This window comes from Glycine max, chromosome 18, assembly GCF_000004515.6.
Source record: "Glycine max cultivar Williams 82 chromosome 18, Glycine_max_v4.0, whole genome shotgun sequence".
Classification (NCBI taxonomy): Eukaryota; Viridiplantae; Streptophyta; class Magnoliopsida; order Fabales; family Fabaceae; genus Glycine; species Glycine max.
In genome coordinates this window covers 52,739,380-52,764,435 of record NC_038254.2, presented here as the reverse complement: position 1 = coordinate 52,764,435, position 25,056 = coordinate 52,739,380, and the positions used below count along the sequence as shown (strand labels likewise).

The following is a 25,056-nucleotide window of genomic DNA, read 5'->3' as shown; positions in this document are numbered from 1 at the left end:
TATATATATATATATATATATATATATATATATATATATATATATAAACAGGAACATGTGCTTGGCGGGTAATTAATCTGATGATAATTTATGTAAATAATTATTGAAAAAATATCAATTAAACTTAAATAATTTCATTGATTAATTTAAGTTAAAAATTAATTAATTGAGTATAATAAATTAAAATATATTAGAATTAAATTAATCATATATGATTAATATTTATTAAGGGAAATTTGTAAAAAGAAAATAATCTATTAACATTTTTATAAATAATTAAAATAAAAATTTAAACCATTAAAAAAATGAAATTGACGAGGCGATTGTTTGATATATTAATTTTAAGATGAGTTGTTGGAATTTGACTTGGTTAACTAATTGGGAGATTGAAATATTACTAAACTTAAAATAATAACTATTACACGTGTGATTGATTAATTGTAAATCATGATGCAAATGTAAATCGTTCAAAGACTTTTATTTGCAAACTTAAAAACTTAATATTGTAAAAGAATCTGATCTTGGTCAAACTAATGCACGAGCTTTATTGATCATACAATTTCTAATGTTGGATCACATCATGAAATTAAAGAATTCAATTTCTTAACTTTGTTTATTCCGTGAGTATTTCAGCCAAAATCCAATCCAACTTACCTTATTTGATGTTGTAGACAATACATAGCCTACATTTATGCAATATGGGTATTGACCTGACATTTATGGCCGTCACCAAGTCTATTGAACTTTTACTTTGTTGTAATTTTCCCTCTAAATATTTATGTTATGTGAGGGATCTTCGTTTATAGTAACTCAAATGTCCATACATTATTAGAAAATAGGTTTTCTAAATAGGTTATTAAGGACTTTTAACATAAGTTATTAATTAATGTTGAAATTATTAATATTAATATCGGTTGTTGTTTAAAAATTAATGTTGTTTTCTTCTCAGAAAATCGATGTTGTCAGTAAATAACAACATAAGTTTTTCTTGTTTTTTGCTCAAAATAACATCGTTTTTTTTATAAAAAAATCACTATTGTTTTATGGGTTTTTTTAAATATTCTATTTGTTTTTTTAATTATCAACCTGTAATTAATTCATATCACACTTTATCATTCAAAATTGTAAAAAAACACATAAAAGTAGTCATGCACAAAAAGTTATAAACAAAATATATCAATATATCATGCACCAAGAGTAGTTATAAACATTTAATATACCATAAATGTGTTCAACATGCTCCAATATTTCTTACAAAATAGCTTATAAAAAAAATTTATAAATTGATAATATTAGAGTAGTAACACACTTTAATTATAAATAAATTCAAAATAAAATAAAGTTAGAAGTTACATCTGGGAACTCAAATATAATTTGAGATTTTGGAAGTAAAGTATGTGATTATGCAAAATCCCTCCATTTATTTTCAATTTTTGCAGTCTTCCTATGATGATTATAAACTATTCTACATTTCGTAGTTCTTTCCAAGCTCAGATGGATGAATCTTGCATCTTTTATAAATGAATACATGGTACTTGACACATCTTGAAATTAACATAAAATTTATGTTAGATATCTATATGATTTTAAAATTTGACATACAAATGAGTGTTTAATTACTCACCAAAATGATGCAAGTCACTTTGTACTCATTCATGAGGACTTTAAAAGTGATTGAGTTAGAAACTTAGTGGTACAAGGAGTGTCATTTAGGGTAAGCTTTTGGTTCAGAGATGCTTTTGAAAGTGAGGAGGAAACACTCTATCCATAATGGGTTAAGGTCACTAGATGAGTTCTAGTGAGCCCATAGAACGCTCTAAGTTTTATCCATCCAGTAAGTTGAGTTGAACTCATTAGATCTTGGTTATATGTGACAGAGTGCATGTTGCCACTAGAGTGTAGCATATGCTAAGTAGGTTCTAGTTCATCCTTTCATCTTACAACAAATGACCTACTGACTTCACTGAAAGGCTACATTTAACAAGCAAAATAATATAAGCAAAAGTGTTATATAATGTCATGTTTATTTGAGAATAATGTTGAAATTTCTAACCTGATCCATAACATGAACAGGGTTGAACATTTTCTCAACTTTTTTGTTAATCTTCTTCATTGTGTTAAACATTTCCTTCCAGTTCTGTTGATATTCATCCATCGTTTCTAAACTCCATTTACAATATAAGCATGACATTAAGTACATTTTTTCAAACAATAATGAGGAACCAAAACCATGCAAACAAACAATAGTGAGGCCTATGTTGTCAAAAACAACCAAAATTAGAACCATGCAAACAACCAAAACACCAATAAATCTACAAAACAAACAAAATAGACAATGAATTTAGTTAAAATTGTTAAGTGCTCTTGTTAGGGAGGAACCACAACCATGACACCATCAATCACACTATCTAGATTTGTGTCCACATGCGCAAGCCCCATACACACCAAATTCACACTCAACTTCACCACATTACCTCTGTGATATAGTTACAAATTGATCAATCTGTAATACATTTTTTTATTAAAGATTTCTCAATCCATAATAATAAAAAATTACATATAAGTCAATCTCTAATATATTTGCAACATGAATTAGTCAATCTATAATGTATTTTTTTTACGGATTGAGCAATCTATAATAAAAAAAATGCATTATGGATTGACCAATCAATAATATATTTGTATTATAGATTACATAATTTGTCCATTTTCCAACACATCCTGACATCATCTACTTTTTGTTCTCGTCGTCGTCACCCAAACTCATTTGCATCAAACCCACCAGACCCAAAGCACTCCACAAGGCCTTTTCTAGGTTGCCCCTAAAAGAAAGAATCTTAACGTAAATAAGAACAAGCAGCAACTCTAGAGGAGAGAATCTGGGAAGGTTGTTGTGCGAATAGTGATTTGACTATTGGGTGTCTAATTTGTGATAACGAATCAAATGTAGTTCAGGATGTAGGCTCTTATCAAATGGTCTGATTTATTTTCATCCCTACCTATCACCATAGATCACCTATATAGCTAGAGATAATACACCATTTAAGAGTTTATATTCTCAACCTGTTAAATAATTCATATACAAAACTTTATAATACTTCAATATGCAAGAGTACAAGAAATAACCTATAAATTCAAGTTATTTTGAACATGAGCTATAGCACTTTCCTTCCATGTATTGTACAAGCACTAGACGTGTAACTCGAAAAGAATAAATGAGTTATTAATTAAATAAATAAATAATATATTAGAAACTTTCATGCATGTATTATTTCAAATTTAACAAATTAATTATATTTTTTTATTATATTTATTACATATTTCAAAACTTTAAACTGTCACAAGTAATATATTTTTCAACGTGTACGGAACTGGAGTGGTGAGAGTGACCAAGGAGTGTGAGACCCATGAAGCATGAGTCACAAGTAGTAGTGCGTACACGATACAGTGTTCACTTAACAAGTATTCTTAAATTTTAAGGCAGGCGTGGAACTTTATATCTTCCACAAGACGAAGATTAGGGTGCAAAAGTGAAACTACTTTCGCACCCAACGCAAGTTTCGAAATGATCAAATAATGAATTGCGTCCATCCGATTTAATAATTAAAAATGAAACGGTTCAGATTTTTTTAAGACAACCGGTTGTAACGTTTTTTATAGGGAGACATGATGCTTTGATTTTGAAACCACTATGTAATTAATGAAAGGTGTGCTGCTTCGATTTTGAAGCCACATTTGTGTTAATATTGTTTTTTTTAAAAAAACTGATGTTAACAATTACATGTTAACATCGGTTTTTACAAAAATCGATGTCAATAAATTGATCTTAATTATAAGTATGTCACACCGTTTGTGTTAATATCGATTTTTTCTAAAAATCGATGTTAACTTGGCAATGTTAAATGTATAATTTTTAGTAGTTTTCTTTTTGTCCTCAAGTGTCATATCAGTTTATAAAAATTTTAGTAACTTTTTACTCCAATAGATTATTTTATTTGGGTACTACATCTTAATTTACATGTTTCTAAATTTATATTTTAATATTTTGCTTTCAAATATAATTAATTTGTACTTTTTTCTTTCAAATCATAAATATACCAAAAAAATTGATATACTCTTGAAGCTTAATTAATTTTTTTGAAAAATAAATTTTAATAAAAATTACATTACATTAATTTTGGTTTGACAAAAATTAAAAATTAACAAAATTACACCATAATAAATACATATTTTTAATCTTCTATTTAGTCTCCATATATATTTTAAATTTATATTTTTAATATTTACATTATGTTATCACTATAATTAATAATTTTGGTTAGAGTTATCTTTTATCATATAATTAATTATAATTCCAACTATTATAAAATTAAAACAATCAAATTTTAGTTAGAGAATCTTAGCTTTTATTATATAATTAATTATAATTATAAACATTATAAATTAAAAAAAAAAAAAGGTTTTCAACTTAGCCAAATAGTATTGTGTGATCTATATAGGTCATTTTATTTAATGGAATAAGATTTTTTTTAATTGTTATTATTTGTTGTATTATAAAATTTAAGAATTGAATTTGATATAAAATTCACAAGTTAAGATATAGTTACATTAATTTCATAATTTTATTTAAATAGATAAATATAATAGATAACTAAACATATACATTAATATAACTAATTTGTTGCCGCTAATTTAAAAGTTAGCATTATTTTAGTTAAAATAATACTAAAATGATTTTATTTTAATGCATCTCAACTAATAAATTAATATATATTGAAAATGACTCTCAATTGAAGTTTAGGGTAAGCAATTAAAAATAGATTGTAAACAAAATGTTTGGTTGACATTTTTTTCAATTAAAATACAAATTGTATATTGTAAATATTTATTAGTTATGAATTTATTAAAAATACTTATTATTACTTTTAATGATGACATAATTTAAATATTTAAAATATATATTTATGATGCATTGTAATAATAATTGATCTCGGCAATTGTCGACCAGGAAGTATCCTTTCATAAAAGGGTTTCTGATTTTCTCTTACTCGAAGTTTTTCGTCCATATTTCTCAAGTGATGTCTAGGCCAAAGAACAAGATTGTTACAAAACATATTTCGACAAATGATTATCATATCTTTCGATGGATTAAAATAGAGAAATGATATAAATAGAGACATTAAAGAGGATAAAAAAGCAATGATATTCTCTCAAATTTGGAATATGTATTTTTTACTCACATTTTGTAGTTGGATATTGAATATAAATCTCTAAAATCAATTTACATTCATATAAATATTTACATATGAATAAGACAACTACAAAAGATAGGAACCATTTGGTTTGAAAGACATGATAAATTTACAAAACTCATTCACACGGTCGTTCAATGTTATCGAGTTTTGGTAAACTTGCATGAAGCTCGTGTAATTTTTAATTTTTTATGTATATTTTTTAAATATTAGTTATATAAAAATCAAGTCATAAAATAATTAATAAATTGAATTTTTGCATTTATTATATGGCCACGTCCCTTTCTTGTCACATTCTATCGATTTACCAAAATAAATATAGTAATAGTGTATCAATCATTATAAATTTATCCAAATTATAATAATGAGTCACAATCTATTGTAGTAAAGAGTGAAAATATGTTTTTTTAAAATAGAGAGATGAAATTAAATAATTTAAATAAAAAAAATGAACTGAAAGAGTAATTTATTAACTTTTCAACTAATTAATGTATTATTTTTTACTATCTAGGTAAATTTGAATTTTCTTTTATACCTATTTAATATTTTCTCTTATTAGATAACTCCTTAATTCCTTTTGTTATCATTTGTTTTTATATTTCAAATATTCAATTTGTTGTCTGTCATGATTTTGTTAGGGTAATTAAAGTTTATTTTTATAATTAATTTTCAATTTTAATCATTGTTTTAAAAATCATATTGCCCTAGTTAGTTCAACTAATTATACCAACAAAAAATGGTATGGTGATTGATTCATTAACTTTAAAAATTTAAATCATCTCAGAACTCGTAAAAATGAGTCTGACCGACCCAAAACTAATAAATTAAAAGATAGGATCTTTTTTAAAATAATATTGTTTTAATTTAATATAAAATGATTTTAAGATAAATAAAAACACCTATTTAAATATCGTACAAGTATAAATTGTTTTGTCAATTATTATTCAACTTGGTCTCTCTATTTTTAAAATATTTAACTTTATACTCTAATTTTAAAAAGAAAAAAAATGTGTTTTTTATCCCTAAACTAATCAAACTTGGTTTTGATCCCTGTGATTTCTTGCCCACAATAAGATATCCTCTATATTTTTAGAATTTTTAACTTTGTCCAGCAATTTTGAAAAGGAAAAAATGTTTTTTTATTCCTTTATTCTTGTTGTGACTTTTTACTAAGGTATACTCAAAGTCAGAAGTCATGAGACTAATTATTTTAAAAAATAAATATATATTATCTTTGTTTCTAAATATAAGATTCTTTTTTTTTAATTTTGTTTTATCCTTTTTATAAGATTCTTTTCAAGTTGTCTTTTGCATTAGTTATTATTTTTTTTATCCAAATACTTTTAGAGTATGTTTGGATGAAAAAATTTAATAGGGTAATTCAATTTTTTAAAGAATTTTAATTACTTTTCAATTAAATAAATAAGATGTTTGAATAAAAATTTGAAAAAAAAAAATTTAAGTATTTTGATCAGAGATTTTAGTTAACTTAAATATTAGCATTTCAAATTCTTTCATTTTATGAAAGAATTTGAAATGTTGTTGTGCTGTAGGATACCTAGGATAACTCCACCACAGATTCTCCCGAAAACCTCCGCACTTGTTCAGCTGTCGGCGGTGGTTTCTGGTGATTGCATCGGAAAGGAAGAAGAAAAAGAAGGTGATTGTGTTAGGATTTCGATAGGTTCTCTCTCGCTCCTTCATTCTTGCAAAGTTTCTCACTCTTCTCTCTCTCTTGGAACAATTTCTCCCTCTGCATTATTCCGAAAAAGGTGCCGGTCACAAGCAAGGTCAGTTCTCGCCTCCACCAATGCACTTTTCAAATAGATGGTTCCTTTTTCATTATTCCTACAATTATTATTTCTATCTCTATCTTTATTGTTCAATCTAAGCGTAATAAGGCGTAGATCTAGAAATCACGGTGTTCATTTATTTCTTGTCTATTTTCATATGCTATGTAGTTTGTGCTGGAATTTCTAATTCTTATTGTGCCTTGTTCGTGCGCAGATTCTGTATTCCGTATGAATGATCTGTCTAAATGTTATTTACTAGTTGTTTATGTTAATATTCGGTTTGATTCTGCCAATTGCCTTCGTGACATAATTTGGTTTAAGTGTGGATGAGTTGCCTGAAGCCGTGCAAAAGCAATCCGCGATTGAAACTTGAGTGCTCGTTGGTAATTCCATTGGATCATCAATTAAAAGTATTTATTCAGGTCTAGTTAAAGCTTAAGATTGAGTGCTTGTGGATTTAAGGATTTAGTGGATTTGGATGGACTGCATCTATAATACCCACTTGTTAATGTAGAAATCTGAGGGAGATACCTATGTCTGAAACTTAGTAATTGAATTGAAGCTGAATCTTCCTGTTGTTTTTGTCTTGTTCTTCTTTAGAGTGAGAAAATCTTATCAATTTAAGAATTTAGTTGCTGTTAAAACAAGACATTGAGACATTTAGGATTAAACTTTTTTATGTTATTATATGTTTTCATTGTATTGAGGTTTTCTCTTGTTTTTGTGCGAAGTGTGTTCAATAAACAAATATTGATCACTAATTTATACATTGCTTCCTTGTCTGATAATATTGGTTAGCACTCATCCGATGAAAATCTATTGTACCAGTTTTATAATTAACGAGAAAGCCAGCTGAATTTAAATATTGAGGTGTCACAACACTAGTTTTAATTCTTCAAATAACAGAGGTTTTCACTGTAGTTAATCCTTTGTAGACTGTTGTCATAATGACTGCAATGTGATAGGAAATTAGTCACAAAGTGGGATAGGCCCTTCAAGATGTATTCTTGAAGGCCCAAACCAGATAAGGCCTGATGTTTTGTGTCTGTTTTGTGGAGGGGTAGTGGAAGTTAGTTAGAGGAACTTTTGATTTGCTTAGCTCGGTGTAGAAAAGGGAGGGACATAGAAGAAAGTAAGAAACTATTGATGCTGGAATCACTTGCTGCAATCTTTTCATAAGAATCTATACAACAACCAATTTGCATTTGTAGATCCCTTTTATCCCAATAAGCAGACACTTTTCTTCCGGTTTCTAGGATTCTTGGATCCTTTGATTTCTAGAAGGTTAAAGGTTGATGGCGTGTGGCATAGTTATGTTTGTAGTTATGACGCATGTCCTTAATAAACTGTGTGTGGTTGTTAATTGTAAGTTTTGTTGGTGGCTGGTTCCAGGCCCTGAGATTCGGTGGAAGTGATCGAGTCTCGACAATTTGATGCCTGCAATCCCTGAATGGGTTTAGATTCAGGGGCCTCGAAACCAACATTTTTTTCGTTTGCTATGAGAAAGGATTTAGGATTGTGCAGCCCTAGAGTACATTTTTTTTCCTATATAGAAGAGAGGTTTGGGAGTGGGGACAATTACCAACTTAGAAAATAAAATGACTAAATAAAAGTCAAATTTTTTATCCAAGATGATGTTATGAGAAAAAATTAGGATTCGATTTTTGTAAAACATAGTATCTTTGTAGAAAAGGATGAAAACCTTTATAAATACAATTAAACCCTTAACTGAGATTAGTTTTATAATCCTACTATGGAGAAAAACTTTATAAATACAACTTGAACCCTGTCAAGGATTGGTATGATGCCAACACAAAAGGCCTTGACATCTGCATAGCTAGCTTTGGAGCTTCTTTTCTAGCCATAGCAACATCCAAAGGGTTCATGGAAGCCAAGTAACCTCCGTCCCTTGTTTGAATTACATCCAAAGGGTTCATGGAAGCCAAGTAGCCAAGTAGCAACATCCAAATCATAAGTACTTGGAACTTTGCTTTTAGAAATGGCCAATTGACATGGAACTTTGTTTTGTTTGGTCAAAATTAAATATTTTTTTTAAATTCTTTAACCAATATCTTAAAAATACTTATAAGCTTTTGCAGTGGATGTTGAGAAAATAAGCTAGTCCACAACGGTAATAAAAAAAATGGACAAAACTATAGGATAGGCCACTAATTCAAGTGCAGTAAGATTGTAAGGAAGTAATTACGTTTTAGAAACTGACCAGAATGTCTAAACCACCATAATTTTCTTTCAACCATTCAGCAAATTGGTTGATGGATGAAGGATCCAATATGTCAAGTTGATGACAAGCCACCTCCGTGAAGCCACCTTCTTGCAAGACCTTAGCTGATTCAACACCAACACTTTCATCTCTTGAAGTCAGTACAACAGTCACTCCATGACCAGCAAGTTGCCTACATATCTCAAACCCAATTCCTCTGTTTCCACCTGTAACCACAGCAACAGTTTCCTTGGACCACCACCTATGCATACCCAATTACACAAAATAATAACAGAGTAAATATATTATGTGAATCTTATGTCCAAATGACATATGAAGATGATTGATTAAAGGTTCTAAGCAACCTAAATTTTGATCTACATAGCTAGGAAAAATTATTAGGAAGTTTTAGATCATTATGTGTCTATGGTCTTAGTCAATTTCTTCGTGATACATATTCAAAAAAATTTAATTTATAAAAAAGTTAACAATACTTAATTATATGTCATATGAAAACTAGTTGATACCTTGACCCTTCACCACTTAATAATTTCCCTATAGTTTGACACTTTTAACAATCACAAGCTCATGATGATGAGAAAGCAAAATTATATTAAATTCAAGGTTTTAAATTAAAGTTGTGATTGAAATTGAATTTTATTGTAATCTTGATATTGCATGAAATTTGGATAAATGTAGCTGCAATTACAATTGTAAAAATCTTGAATTCCCGGCAGAAATTGCATTTCCTACAGTTATAACCTTAATTAAAGTCTAATTGCACAATAAAAAAAAATCAATATAACCATAGGACTATGAGACATGGTAGATAGCTTGGACATCAAACCTCTGGTGATCAGAATAAGGAATGGTTCTCAAAAGAGAAATCTGTTGCAATCTCTTTTCTTTTAGGTCCTTTGATTTTTCTTTGTGCCCCATCTTGTCTATCTCTGTGTGGATTTAGCACCGATGAAGCTAAAAAAAAATAGGAATCTCCCACAAGCAATTCAACTGCTGGTCCATACACTTGGCTAAAGCACTTATTGCAAGACTAGATTATTTTTTATTTGGCTATGATCATGCTTCTTTTGGGCTTTATCTCATTCATTTTCGAAACAAAATTATGATTAGTTACCTAAGAATTCTTGATTAACTAAAGGAAGTATAAAAAAAAGTTAATGTATAATAAACTTGTCAACACTAGGATTTTTTAATGTATAATAAACTTGTTGTTGCACTAGGATTTCAATACAAATTCAGTTGTGCCTCATAGGTAAGGGAAAGAAAACTTTACTCATAATTTTATGCATTATATATACTATTTGTTATTTTCTTTTTTTTCTTTCTTTGTCATAGAGCTTTTGTGAATAGTTTATTAAAGTTAATAACATCCTTTGTTATTATATTACTTTTCTTTTAGTTATATAGTGTGGATAGTCAAGAAATGGAAAGTAGTATAGTTGATGCTTCGGCTGTTTCAAGAAAACGTAGAAGAGATGAAGAGGAGGAAGAAGAACTTGAACAAGTATTTTTTATTATTGTTAGTGTTGTCACTATGCTTTTGGGTGCACTGACTTGGTATCATGACAAGTACTTTGTTAAGAAACCTGTCCAAAATTTGGAATTAGAAAGGCATAGTTTCCTCAATCGATTCAAAGTCATTCCTAATTGGGATGATATTGTTGACCTATGTGTAAAGGATAGAGCTACTGGACTCGGAGCAGAAAATGCATTAGATGCAGATGATATCATGAGCAAAGAAACAAATGAAGAGGAAGCAATTCATAGTGTGAGTTTTGACTTAGAGGGATCAAGTTCTGCCATGAGAAAAAACATTCGTCCAAGTAAGAGTGAAGAGAAAGAAGGGATGATTTCCTCAATGAAAGAAGTAGCCGAGTCATTGAAAGAATTTGTTGAAGTGACTAAGAAGATGGAGAACAAAAAAAGATGGAGATAAAAGAAGCTCAAGAAGTGGTGAGTGAGCTAGATAATATACCTAATTTTAATGGTGCACTTAGACATAGAGCAATTGATTGGTTGACAGAAAATCCCATTAAGTTTGCGATTATAAAAGCTCTTCCATTAGATGAGAAAGAGGATTACATCTTATCTTTTATGCCTTGATGTCAAATTACAAGTACGTTTGATATCATGACAAGTATGTTGATGTTGTATAATTATATTTTACATTTATATCTTTCATTTTATATAACAAATTATGTTTTAACAAATATGATTTGTTTAGTGACACTTAACATTATATTTTCTTTTGCAGAAAATATGTGAAGGAATTCCTGTGTTGAAGCAAATGCAATTAGAAAATTTAGAATTATTTTGAAAGTTGGACTTATTTTGTGACTAGATTTTATTTCAGTCCAAGTTTTTTTTATGTAATTGCATTACTGACCAATGACTTTAGCAAAAAAACAAGGTGAAATGGTACTAAATATTGTTTATGTTGTGAGTGGTGTAGTGTGTCGTAAATGAAATAATAATTTAAATAGTTAAATTATATATTTTTAATTGAAATAGATTAAAATAGTACATATTTATTGAAATATCACACTCGACAAATAGCACATAGAATTTATTAATGAAAAAAATAATTATTTTATTAAAATATAAAATTTTAAAAGAGAATGCATTTGATTATTTTATCAAAATAAGAAATTTTAAAAATGAAGAAATTCAATTTCCTTATCCAAACACAAAATTTTGAAAATGAAGAAATTTAATTTCTTTATCCAAACACAAAATTTTAAAAATGAAGAAATTTAATTTTTTATCCAAACACAAAATTTTAGAAATGAAGGAATTTAAATTGAAGTATTTGAAATTCTCAGAATTTAAAATTTTTTAGAATTTTAAATTTTCTCATCCAAGCACACTCTTAGTTACTTTAAAATAAATGTCATGTATTAAAATATAAATGCATTTTCTCTCTTACAAAGATTGAATAAAAAGACTATCATACATTAATTAATTAAGTGGAAAAGTAATACAAATTAACAAATTCAATGTTATCTTAACTTATTAATCATTTTTTTTAAAGAGTATGAATTAGTTAAAAGAGTATTTTATATTTAGTGACAAAATTAGAAAAAAAAAATAATGTGCTTATGTTCAATTTTATTAACGTTAGTATCAATTTGAATGAATTTGTTTTTTTAATCCTTCAATTTATCACAAGAAATGAATCCTAATTAATTTAGAGTTCCGTTAAGACTAAATAAAATATGATTAAAAATTATTTTTGTCAAAGATTAAACTTAAATTTTGATTCAACCTTAACATTAATGACTTGTGTTCTTGAATTGAATGCAATTATAAAATTGGACATTTTCTTAAAATTAAAAGATTAAGTTAAATATTTTAAAAATAAAAAGACCAGATTAAGTAATTTAAATAATAAAAAACAAAGGAATAATTTAACCATCTTTACTTAATTTACAATATAAAAACTCATGGGGTCTACTGCTACTAGTCGTCTAGTAGTACAGTGTTCATTTGACTAGTTTCCACCTTCCACGATGTTACTAACAAAACTTCAGTCTTATCTCAACCAATCCTTTGTTTCTCTTTCTGATGCACTTGCCAATAAATTAAACTCAACCAATCCTTTGTTTCTCTTTCTGATGCACTTGCCAATAAATTAAACAAAGAAATTGAGCCTTTACTTTCAACATTATCGAGATATTCTTCTTCTTCTTCAGGGACTCACCATTTTTCTTCTCCTTCAATTCTTCACCATGGATCGTGTCAGCCATAGGTAACATTACTACGCCTTCCTCGTTGATTTTTCCAGTTAATGATTTATTCTTAAATTATTAATTTTGTTGTTGCTCCAGTTAATTTTCGATGCATTATAAAGATTTCTATACTTTGAATTAATAAAAGATCATCCAGAACATTACTTTTATGATATTGATTATAAAAGCAACTAATTTATCATACATCAACGTATATTATTAATTAGAGTGAAATTAAGTTTAAATCTGTTAGGTAAAATCTCAAATTGTGGTAAATATTTTACATCAATAATATAATGATCCAAAATACATCTCGTATGATATAAAATGAAAGTATTTTTTGGGTCATTATAATATTTCTTTAGGAGTTTACTTTACTTAACACACTATGGAGATCTTCTCAATTCTTCAGGGGTTCACGGTTTCTTCTCGATGCGTCTCCGCTGTTAGAGTTGGAGTTCCAACCTACCATGGATCCTGTCATCAATTGGTAAGATTATGTCCTTGTCCTTGATTTCAAAAAATATTTTTTAAATAATTATATTCTTGTTCCGCGAGGTAATTTTTAATGCCGCGTGAAGATTTTTATACTTTGAATCACAATCCAAATCCATCGCAAGTATCATTTTAAACATATTCATTATAAGTATTTACTTGTTCCATGATTTTAAAGATATTTTTTATTATGTAAATTCTGCAAATATATATATATATATATATATATATATATTATTTCGTAAATCTTGAATATTTTGAAAATGGCATAAGCATATCGTTTTTTCTTTCTTTCAGAAAGAATTATATAAATAGAAGGTTAATTCTTGCTAATACACATTTGATCAAAATAGTTTTACTAATTTCAAGAATGTTTTTAACCTTGCTCAGATTAGATCCTTTCAAATTTTCTATTAAAAATATACTTAAGAAAAAGTTTTTCTAACTTATGAAAGTCTAAAAAATAATATTTCTTCAGGGGTCTCTTTCCTTAACACTAACACTTGCCTACCAAAAAAAAAAAAAAACTTAACACTAACAGTACTATTGAGAGCTTCTTCTTCTTCAGGGTTTCAAACTTTCTTCACAGTCTTCAGCATTGCATGGATCCTGTCATCAACTGGTAAGTTTATGCCCTTCTCATTGATTTGAGTAAATGTTTTTTTTAAATCATTTTCTTGTAGCTCGAGTTAATTTGTCATGGAAGTTTTTGATACTTTGAATCAATCAAATATCATAGTAAATATCATTCATTTATTTAAAAAGTAAAAAACTTATCATACCAAGTAGATGAGTGAGAGTAAAATCTTTATATAAAAAAAACATAACACTAACACTTGACTACCAAAAAAAACTTAACACTAACACTATTGAGAGCTTCTTCTTCTTCAGGGTTTTAAACTTTCTTCACAGTCTTCAGCATTGCATGGATCCTGTCATCAACTGGTAAGTTTATGCCCTTCTCGTTGATTTGAGTAAATGTTTTTTTTTAAATCATTTTCTTGTAGCTCGAGTTAATTTGTCATGGAAGTTTTTGATACTTTGAATCAATCAAATATCATAGTAAATATCATCCATTTATTTAAAAAGTAACAAACTTATAGATGAGTGAGAGTAAAATATTTATATAATTGTATTTAATTAAGGTAATTATTATAAAAATTAACAAAATACTTATTGCTTGAGTAAAAAATGAATAAATAATTCATACATTATGTCTAACCATATAAAAGTTTTTTATATTATCCTTTAATTACAAACTATTATATTAGTAATAATTATAAGTTTGTTGATTTTTTTTATGATCAAGTTTAAAGAAGTTTTTTCATAAATACATATAGGAAAATGAAATAAGAAAACAAAACTAGTTTTTCTCATAAATTAAAATTAACTTATGCGGAAGTTAAAATTATTTTTTAGAGAAATTAAATGAGTTTAGCTTCTCCAAAAGATGATTTTAACTTATGCATAAATTAATTTTAGTTTATGAATAAATATTTTTTTCTTATAAGTATATATGAAGAAGTTTATCCAAAATAAAAATCATTAAAAGTCATACTAAAAATAAATTCTATCTGACTAACTAGTGTAAAACTTTTATAATCATACATTCTTAATAAATTCTATTTTTAAATTTACGCGGTTGCCACTATGACTATGTGCAACAAAATTACTTGAAAGACTAGCTGAAAACTACTGAAAAATTAGTAAAAAGTTAAAAAATTAACCGAAAGTTAAAAGCTAAAAATTTAATTTATTAAATTATAAGTGTTCAATAAAATTAGGTATTGAAGTAACATATAAGTGTAAAATGATAGAAAAATAAAAAAATTATGATTTATTTAAAAAGAATAACTATGAAATTGAATAAATATATTCAAGATAAAAATCGAAGAAAATATAAAAAATTAAAAGCTAACATTTAAAAAAATATTATTTCCAATAGTGTTTAAAAAATGAGAAGTTACTAGAAGTTACATTTATCGAATAGTCAAACAAGTTTTTCAACAAGTAAAATAAGTTAAAAACTAATTAATATATTTTTGTCAAACATAGTCTATGTGTGTTGTGCTTTTAAGTAGCATTTGAATGGGAAATTTTATATATATATATATATATATATATATATTTATATAGACAACCACTATTATGCATAATTATAATATATAAAGTCAGGGGGTGAGGGTTGTTTCTCATTTATATATTTTAATTTGGTTTTATTTTTAATCAATGTGAAATTTGGGTATTTTCCAACCGCTGTGATCACCCACCATTTGTTGTTCAAGCATCAAGTCCAACAAGTGTTGTGCCTGAAGAAGTATTTGTTGGACAACTTCACTTAATACCAATGGATTTTAAAATAAAATCTAACCTACATAAAGATATTTTTCTTCTTTCTTTGTTGTTTGCTGATGTTGTTGTGCTAAAATAGTGCAATGATACAGGTCAAATGAGGACCCTATTTGAGATATTTGAACAAAACATTCAGTAATACCAACAAGGTTCAGTACAGCTAGTACTAGCAAATAGCTGAGTTTTTTAAGCATGTTGTCAAGGGTCAATTCTTGATCATGTGTACAATTAGTCTCCGACATTAGGTTGAAAATATCTTTAGGCGCAAACAAAAACATAGAACAAAACATAGTACTATGTCAATAATATATGGTGGGTTAATCCATTAATCCAATTTTATATGATTCACTCAAACCAACTTGAATTCCATGTTTCAGGCTCATGTCCCTGATAAGTTGCTTAGCGACAAAGATTAATCAAATACTTGAAAAATTCACTGGGCATCAATTTAACGTTAAGACTGACGCTTGTGATGAAATTTCATTGGGTGGAGAATGGTTGTTGTATGTTGCTATTGCTGTTGTTGTAGCACTGGCAGCTATTCCTGTTGTCTGGTTGCTTTGGAAGGTGGTTTTTGGTGTTGTTTGGTTGCTTTGGAAGCTGATTTCTGGTGTTGTTTTGTTGCTATGGAACGTGATTTCTATTTTTGTATTGGGTCTTTGGAACGTGATAAGGAAGATTTTCTGTTGTTGTTGTGAAAGAGGGAAGACAATGAAGGCTCCAGGGAGGAATATTCGCATTTATAGAGATGATTTTGAACGTAGCCCTAAGAACTACTTCCGTAACTTGCGCAGAGACCAACGTAACTGGCGCAATAATCAACCTCATACGATTTTGGTTTGAAATCTCAAACGTGTAAATCCACGTCAAACTAGAAGCACCTTTCAGTTGCTTCTGGTGAAACTCATGAAAAAATGAACGTCGTGCTGTTTTATTATATTAAAGCTTGTCTGTGTTTGTGTATATGGTGCATGTTTGACGTGATTTCGGTAGATATGGTTTGAACAAATGGTTACAAAGATTCTGTTATTTGTGTTCCACTACATGGATGAGATTGAAGTGTAGTTTGATTATGAATGCAACAGTCCATGTTATTTGATGAGATTTGATCATTTATATGTTCTGAGACATTGGGTGAATGGATTTTACTATTGGATGATCACTTGTTGACCCTATATATATATATATATATATATATATATATATATATATATATATATAACATAATAATCAATTTGTATTATTATCATTAAATTATTAAAGAAATTTTTATTTTTTAGAATTAACTACAAAAATTATTAAATGATCATAAACAAATATGTTAAAGATATATAAAACACATAAATATGAAATTATATCATGATGAATACAATGATAATTAATTATTATATATTTTTATTAAGATAAAAAAATATAGAACATATATGTCATTCAATAATTAGTTATTAACACTTGAATATAGTATAAAAACTGGAAAAAATAAAAATTCAACCAGTCAAGTCGGACCAAATCCGTCTAGATTATCGGGTTTGACCAAGTCTGACTAAGTCAATTTGATTTTAATCCTTTACCTTAATTAAATCCTTAATTAAATCGCTGTAGATATCAAATTCGGATCCAATAAAAAATGTAGGTCCGATTTTTATAACTATGGGATAAACATATGCATGTCTATGAGGTAGAATTAATCAAAAACTTCAAATAAAATCAAAATAATTTCAACAAAAGTTCTTGACTTTTTCTTATTATTTGTTTATATTCAAGAGTTTAGAGTTTAGATTAGTTAGATGCTAAGAATTTAGCATGATGAAGTTAGTAAAAGTTTGGAGTTATATATGCCTCAAAACTCAGTGCTTGTTGAGGTCATTACAAATTGCTTACTAACAAAATCCTTAGATCATGGGTGGAATTTGAATTCATATCATTGTCGAAGGGAAATTGAGTACAAATTAGATTGAAAATTCATATGCAAAATTTTATCTTGGTTCAACAAAGGTGGCTATGAATGTTTACAGAGAGAGAACTTAGATGAAGTTGCAAACCCTTACAATTCTCCCAATCCTCATACGTGAATACAAGAGCAACGCATTCCTTTCCTTCCCAGAAGATTAAGTTGGGAAGGCAAGGACATAGTCAAAATAGATATCTTTATACCATATCACACCACCATTTGCTTCAACTTTTAATAGTGAGTGAGGAAAGGAAGGCCTAGGTTATAGTGAACCACCATAAATATTCCAAGCATGTTCTTGATTTATCCACTCTTTAGGCTAGGCTGTGCAAGGGTAAAAATACACAAGTTTTTATCTCCTCCTTTTTCTCCCTTTTCCTAATTGTCCTGATTTAAAGGCATGTTCTTGCTCTTGAAGGAAAGCTTTAGCTCTTCCATACTTCTCTGCTCTATCTTTTTCCTGTAAAGACCTCTCTTTTTCCTTCACCTCCAGCAAGAAGTAGTTGTCTTTACGCAATTCTCGTGCAGCCCCTTTAGCTTCACACTTCAACTGTTTCTTCAATTTTCTCAGTTCAGCTTGTTCACGATCAGGATCATAGTCTCTACCCTTGACATAGCTGCAGAACAAATATAACATACTAAGTGCTTAATTTGAATTCTTTTTCTGATTCGCGTGTCTAAGGAAACATATTATCAAATGTAAGCAAGGGAAACGGAGAGACTTACTTCTCCTCAAACTTGGGATTCAGTAATTTGATTGGTACAGGCTTTTGTTTCCGCATTTGAAGTGGTCGCCTCAAAGTGTGATGCTCATCCACTTTCAACTTAATGAGCTCAGCCACATCTTTAATTTTATCTCGTAATACATTTGGCATATTTTTTTGTTCTGCTATCTCATTTAATAATTTAAAAATTGGTAGGAACATTTCAGGAAATGAACTTAAACCTTCATAGACGTTGACATATCCTTGTAAAGTTTCAACAACTGCAACTAATACACTAGCCCTGTGATCAAACAATCATAATTAGCCAAGATAAATGAAAACCATAAACCTTCAAAAAGGAATCAACAATCAATATCTGAACATATATAGAAGTCTTCAATATTAGGAGCATCAGTATTAATTAACAAGCCTACAGCTATAACACAAAATCTAAACGACCAGGTTATGATATTGCAACTCAAGTACACATATCCCTGCACCCCTCCCTAACATTTTTTTCTGTTTAAAAAACATAAAGACCCCATTCAAAACCAAGAGAGTCAACATAAGAACCACATGGAGGTAGCCCTTTTTCTTTTTAGATATATGGTTGTAACAAATTATTGGTTACCTGAAACTAACAGAAGTGAAGAAAGAAGAGTCTTCTGGCATGTCTATTATTTTGAAGAAATTCAGAGGACTAATCTCATTCACTGTCTCCTGAATGCATAGGAGAGGTTTGATAGCTTTCAGTTCCATAAGATGATATAACTGGCATAAAACAATATAGCCATTTCAGTGTTCAAACATGAAACTGTAATACAACCATGAAGTACAGCACCACATTCTCAATATTGTACCCCAAATGCAGGGTCTAACTAGGTTATGGATTAACTCAAGTGCTAGCATATCATAACAATCCTCCATTAAATGTTCTTCTACTATCTATTTATTATGTTAAAAGTATAGTATTGAACTAATAAAAGAAAAAGAAAAATGACCCTTTTCCATATTTATTATTTATGGTCAAGAGTAATACAGTCACATAATTTAGCCTTAGGATTGTAGACTGGAAAAAGATAAAATGTTATGGTATAGGGCATCAGTAGAAAAGTTCAAGAAAATGTACAGCAACTGCTTGAATGCACTTGTATTCTCATGTGGATTTTGCAGTACCAAAGAAATTGTTTACAAGGAAAGGAGGGTACAGTCTAAATGGAAAGAGTAGACAATAATATTAGCAATACTTTTGAGGACGGTGGTTTTCTACCAAAGAACTAAAATATCTAAAATTGTTTTCTCATTCAAAGAAGAGTGGAAGATGCTAATAACATTACACATATGATGATGTTAGTAGCCCCCGTACATAAATAAAAACATAAAGACATACAAGCACACATTCACCCACCACATAATATGATTAAAAATACAGAGGACCAATGAAGCAGTCATACCTGGGAATCTTCATCTGAAACATGTTTACTTTCAGTAGCTGCCAACAGCGAAGTTCGAAGAAATATTATTGCTTCAGGACAGAATTTTCGAGACTGTCTAAATTCCGGTATTTTATATATTAGATACATGAGCAAGCAGCAAATGTAATAAGTGAAAAAGAAGGAAAATTGAAGTTCAGTAATACAGTAAATATCTTAGCAAGTAAATAATCCAAAAGCAAAACTCATTTCTGGAAACAGATACCACTAAAGGGTTTTTTCATAAAGACTAGGTAAGTTGCCACCATTCCATGATAGAATTCAAATATAGTCTCCTTCAGAATTCATCATGGATGATACCATATGAAAAGCGTACAAGTTAGACAGAACAAACTCATTAAAGAATCTAGACTCAGGATATACTTACTGAGAGAAGCATAGAGCATAAGAAAGAGCCAATGGCAATATCACGACCAGATACTATTGGGCAACGCATCAGATATTCACACATCAACAATATCACAGGAGTCATAACTGGATGCCTAAAGTCAGAGCATGGAAATATCATGGACCACAAACGCAAGAGGCACAACGTTTTTGAAGAAGACCAACTGCTACTTTCTGTGACAACAAAATGATTAAAGATAGGGTGTTACCAAAACATCTAAAAATTCATAGTTCTCCACAATAGTTAACATAGAGAATGCAGATATTCGACAACATTTCTTTTCAACCTGATTGTTTGATACTTTCAATGAATTGTTTTCTGGTAGCTTCTATTCTGCGACGAGCACATATTGCAGCAAAGTATGGGATTTCCTTACTCATCTCTATCAACGGTTTCACCAGCATATTGAGTAACTCAACATTAAGTGGTTCCTTATTTGCCAAAACAGCAAAATATTGCAACAATACTCCATAGAATACCTGAAAAGAGAAGAGATATAAATGCCTCCCATATGGTTAGCCATATAATAATCACAAACCACAATATCCTGATAAACTATTTAGGAATACAATGTAATAGTGTGTCAAATGTTACATCCAAAAATAGTGCTAGTGTGATCTGGACTAGACTAAAAAAGAACTAGAAGTGAAGAACCATCAGGCATATGCTTTACATATTCTCTTACATTCGATGCATAATACATGTACAAACTAAACCATGCTATATAAACATCAATGCCAACATAAATTACCTTTATTAACTATCTTTGGTGCAGGAACACTTTATGGCAAAAAGAGAGGAGGGGAAGAGGATTGAGTTACAGTTCAGTGATCATGCCATTGTACTTTATTGTGTAATTTTTGTACTTACAATCCATTCTATTGTAACATTCTTATTTGATATTTTATTTCAACCTTCCTCTTTCTTTTTATCCAAGTTAATAAAGAAAACTAGGATAAGAAAAATTCAAAAGGTTAGGATTTGTTTTAAATTAGGTTTCAATCCTATAGAAAGGGAATTGCTCAGATGTTCTTCATTACAGCCACTTCAATTTTACTGATTGTTAACCAGCAGACTAACCCTTTGTTGGCTTGTACCATATCACTAAGCCAATTCTTCTCTCAACTTCTATTAAGTCTTAATTGATACAGATTTAATCCTAGGCTCCTTACCATAAACAAATTTCAAAAATAGAATTGGCTATGCATATCACCTATCCATCTCATCCCCATGGAAGGAATTTCAAAACTGGACCTTCATGTTGAACTACTCAATATTCAATAACGGGATGTTACCAAGGGGAATAAAAACAGAGTGTACATCTTTGTGAATGGCTTTCAATAGCAAAATCTTTAAATTTAAATTTAAACGAATGAACAATTGAAAGTTATAACAGTTTGACCTAACTGATGGTACAAGATTCCTTCAATAAAGCATGGCATCATCTGAAACAAATCAGTTCAGAAAATGTTTTCAATAACTAGTAGTCTGTCCCTTCTAGGCAGTAACTACAACACCGGTGAGAGTCAAATAATATTTTAAAATACATATAAGCATAGGTTTCATTCAAATAATGAAGTATGAAACCAGCAAGAACCAATATTTACCTAGTAATTGATATTCATTTAGATTTTCATTAATTGTCAATACAATTACAACATCAAAGTTAATACCAAAAACACTATATTCAAGTTGAAAATGTCAGAGATAACACTTTTGCTAATAAAGCAATCATGGGTTCAGTACACATATATACAAGAAGCATGAAGAGAAGATCTGAGTCTTAGCAAAAAGTACATAGAAAGGAACAGGTTTCATACTTGCATTTTCTTTCGATTTTCTGCTGCGAGTGTGATTGGATTACTTTTCCGAATCCGATTGATGATCAAAATAACGTTGTCATTTGAATGTTTATCCACCAGTGAACATAATTCTTCAAAGGTCTTCGGAGCTTGAATTATATAAGGAATGTCCAACTCTTTTGACTGTTTTCATACAACATCTATCTTGGCATCTGAAGAATCCTTATCTTTTTCTACACTTTCAACAGAAGCATTTCTTTTTGCTTTTTTATATGAACTGCAGCATCCGATCCTTTTACCTCATCAAGGTCTTCTGCAGCTGTTTCTATATTCTCATCACTATCATCTTCATCTTCTAAATCTGCACCAATATCATCATCATCACTTTGTTCCCAATCTTTTAAAGAAAGATCCTTCTCGTGTTCATCAAGATCTTCATCTGATCCTTCATCAGCATCTTCAGAGCTTCCCAAATTGTCAGGATCTTCACCATCATCATCTTCACTAGAAGAATCTTCCTCATCTCTTCTTTCAAGAATCTCATCAACCCAACCCTTCTTGGTCATAATTTGTTCATTAACAGAAAAGGAATCACCAAGATCATCACCAGATATAGATCTTGGTTTCTGTTCAAATGGCTTTTCTGAATCTTCATTGTCTTCATCACTTGAATCTTCAGCCGCAACCATCCTCTTCTGCCGCTCTTCCTTAATTATTATGGATAAAAGGATTTATTAGTTGACTCTCTAAAAATAAAGATGTATACAACTTTACCTCATGCAGATAGTCCATGATTAGAACCCACAACCACTGGCTTACAAGGCAGCAACCTTACTAAAATACAACAATCAATCATGAATTTAGTTTACCAGTCCTGAGTTCATTCCCATCCCTCCAGTTCAGCCATAACAACAGTCTAAACCATCTTAAAATGTAGCTCAGCTATACAGCTAAGAACATAGCACAACTAATGCTCAAAATTGCAGGAAAATGCTTCTTTATATGTAAGGGTAATAATTTATTTATTAATTGTATAATAACAAGCTTATGGTTAAAAGTCACGTAACCATACCTCCAATTGCTCTAGACCTTCTTTTTCCTCCTGAGCAATCTCCTCTGGTGTCTTTGTCCTATCTGAAGGGCGAGCACGCATTTCCAACCCCATTTGTTTGACAAGTTTGTCATAATCATCAGGTTTTTCCTGCCAAAAATTGAAAGTTAGATATAGGATGTACTTATAATAAGATGAAGTTATCAGGCCAAGAAGAACCCGCATGGATAAATAGTACCTGCACAGAATTATCCATTGTCCGAGTAGCAGACATCTGGTCCTTATTACTTTGATCATTTGAAATACTTTTGTTCACCAGAGCCTTCAAAGCATTCATCTTGTTGGGTTCAGTCAAAGATAACAAGGCTTCAGACTGAACCAAGGAAGTGAAATCCTTATCCAATTCTTCCACCAAGTTTTCATTTTCTTCTTTATCCTTTGCCTTTTGAGCCTGGAAAATATTGGAGTGAAAAAAAAAGTGAGCAAATATAGAGAACAAATAACTACCATAGCCTTGATTACAGAAATATCCCACACCTTGTAAAACTTGCTTTTTGAGATAATTTCCTCCATCACTTCCTTCTTGCTTTTATGTCTCTGCAGAAGAAGTCACAAACTCACAGTTAAGAACCAACTTCAAAGTATTTCAAAATCCAGTAACAATTGTAAAAGTTTATCAAAAATAGGATATTAACATTTTAGATAATCACCACATGAATCACTCGCAGATTACACAACCCATACATGATACGTAACATCATGTACGCATATTAAGATTATAATAGGAAACAAAAATAACGGTACCAACATGTATAGCATAACAGGCCTTACATTTTCCTCCCCATCATCCGCACTAGTTTCCCCCGGAATCTGCATGCTCCGTTGAACCAAATCTAATTTCTCTGCAAAATCCAGCACTAAGCATAAACCCAAGATACAAAAATAACAAGCAGCATAATAAGCCATTCATTACAATTGAAGCAGAATGTTGACAAATAAGCCATCAATTCTGCAGTCACAAAACAAAGTACAATACAAAAAAGTCATCTAACTATCACACAACATTGACATACCATCAGTCTCAGCATCAATATCATCAGGAAGCATCTCATCCTCAAAATCATCTCTTCCAAGAGAATCAATTCCCTCAAAGTCATTCTCCTCTCCATCAGACAAGTGATACTTGCTTTTCTTGCTCAACTTCCTGTTCAGCTAAAAACACCCAAAGAAAGAGAATTTACATCATCATTGCATAGTCAGCAAACTTACAACGTTTGGCAGTTTGTAATCGGATATTCGGATGGCATTCTAATACATCATCACCACATAGTGCATATATTATTTATTCTAAAATAAATTTACAAAAAAATAATTTAAATATACTGAGCTTTTAGAAATGCTAGCACACACTCTCCAACATATTCTTTTTTGAACACATTCTTCTTTATTCTTTATTGACTGAGATTTATTGAAAATCACAAAATTTAGTGAGTTTCACTTGTTCAATAAGCTCCACACATTATATTGTAATATCCTGTAAATTTTAACAAACAGTAGAGAGTGTCTAGCTACTTGCTAGCAGTAGCTCTCCTCAAAACTTGTTTACACTGTCATCCGGTCATATGTATGCTAAAGGCAAATGCTAACAACAAAATCTCTAGTGCACTCTTTTAAACACATTTTTCTGTTATTGGTTGAAAATTCATTGAAAATCACAAATTTTTGTGTGTCACTTATTCTGTTGGATTCCTGAGAAATTGCTCAGTTTATTTATCTTAGAAAACTATTCTTTTAGCTTTTTTAAT

General features: G+C 29.6%; 3 protein-coding genes and 1 long non-coding RNA gene across 5 annotated transcripts; 2 read left to right on the top strand and 2 right to left on the bottom strand.

Annotated features, from left to right (window-relative positions):
- Positions 1-6,996: 6,996 nt before the first annotated feature.
- LOC121174039 (uncharacterized) lies at positions 6,997-7,622 on the top strand. The gene is made up of 2 exons (XR_005889730.1): positions 6,997-7,042; positions 7,260-7,622. It is a non-coding gene; the product is annotated as an uncharacterized lncRNA (long non-coding RNA).
- Positions 7,623-9,254: 1,632 nt separating this feature from the next.
- On the bottom strand, positions 9,255-10,205 carry LOC121173975 (short-chain dehydrogenase/reductase 2b-like). Its single transcript, XM_041011848.1, has 2 exons — positions 10,114-10,205; positions 9,255-9,528 (listed from the first exon to the last, which is right to left on the bottom strand). Exons 1-2 carry the CDS (start codon positions 10,203-10,205, stop codon positions 9,255-9,257), a joined length of 366 nt encoding a protein of 121 aa, XP_040867782.1.
- Positions 10,206-12,762: 2,557 nt separating this feature from the next.
- LOC100815167 (uncharacterized) lies at positions 12,763-16,964 on the top strand. 2 transcript variants are annotated; one of them, XM_041012135.1, is made up of 5 exons: positions 12,763-13,035; positions 13,428-13,505; positions 14,079-14,132; positions 14,402-14,455; positions 16,240-16,964. In XM_041012135.1, the coding sequence occupies exons 1-5, from the start codon at positions 13,016-13,018 to the stop codon at positions 16,703-16,705; spliced, it is 672 nt and encodes a 223-aa protein (XP_040868069.1). In that variant the 5' UTR covers positions 12,763-13,015; the 3' UTR covers positions 16,706-16,964. The 2 variants fall into 2 exon arrangements, with proteins under 2 accessions (XP_040868069.1, XP_003552409.1); XM_003552361.4 differs by lacking the exon at positions 14,402-14,455 and having other exon boundaries at positions 12,858-13,035.
- Positions 16,965-17,764: 800 nt separating this feature from the next.
- LOC100789131 (nucleolar protein 14) lies at positions 17,765-25,023 on the bottom strand. Its single transcript, XM_041012136.1, has 13 exons — positions 24,325-25,023; positions 24,083-24,153; positions 23,789-23,848; positions 23,490-23,702; positions 23,273-23,401; positions 22,440-22,907; positions 22,219-22,383; positions 20,685-20,877; positions 20,378-20,571; positions 19,972-20,064; positions 19,149-19,288; positions 18,540-18,818; positions 17,765-18,430 (listed from the first exon to the last, which is right to left on the bottom strand). Exons 1-13 carry the CDS (start codon positions 24,356-24,358, stop codon positions 18,166-18,168), a joined length of 2,304 nt encoding a protein of 767 aa, XP_040868070.1. The 5' UTR covers positions 24,359-25,023; the 3' UTR covers positions 17,765-18,165.
- Between the last annotated feature and the right edge of the window lie 33 nt (positions 25,024-25,056).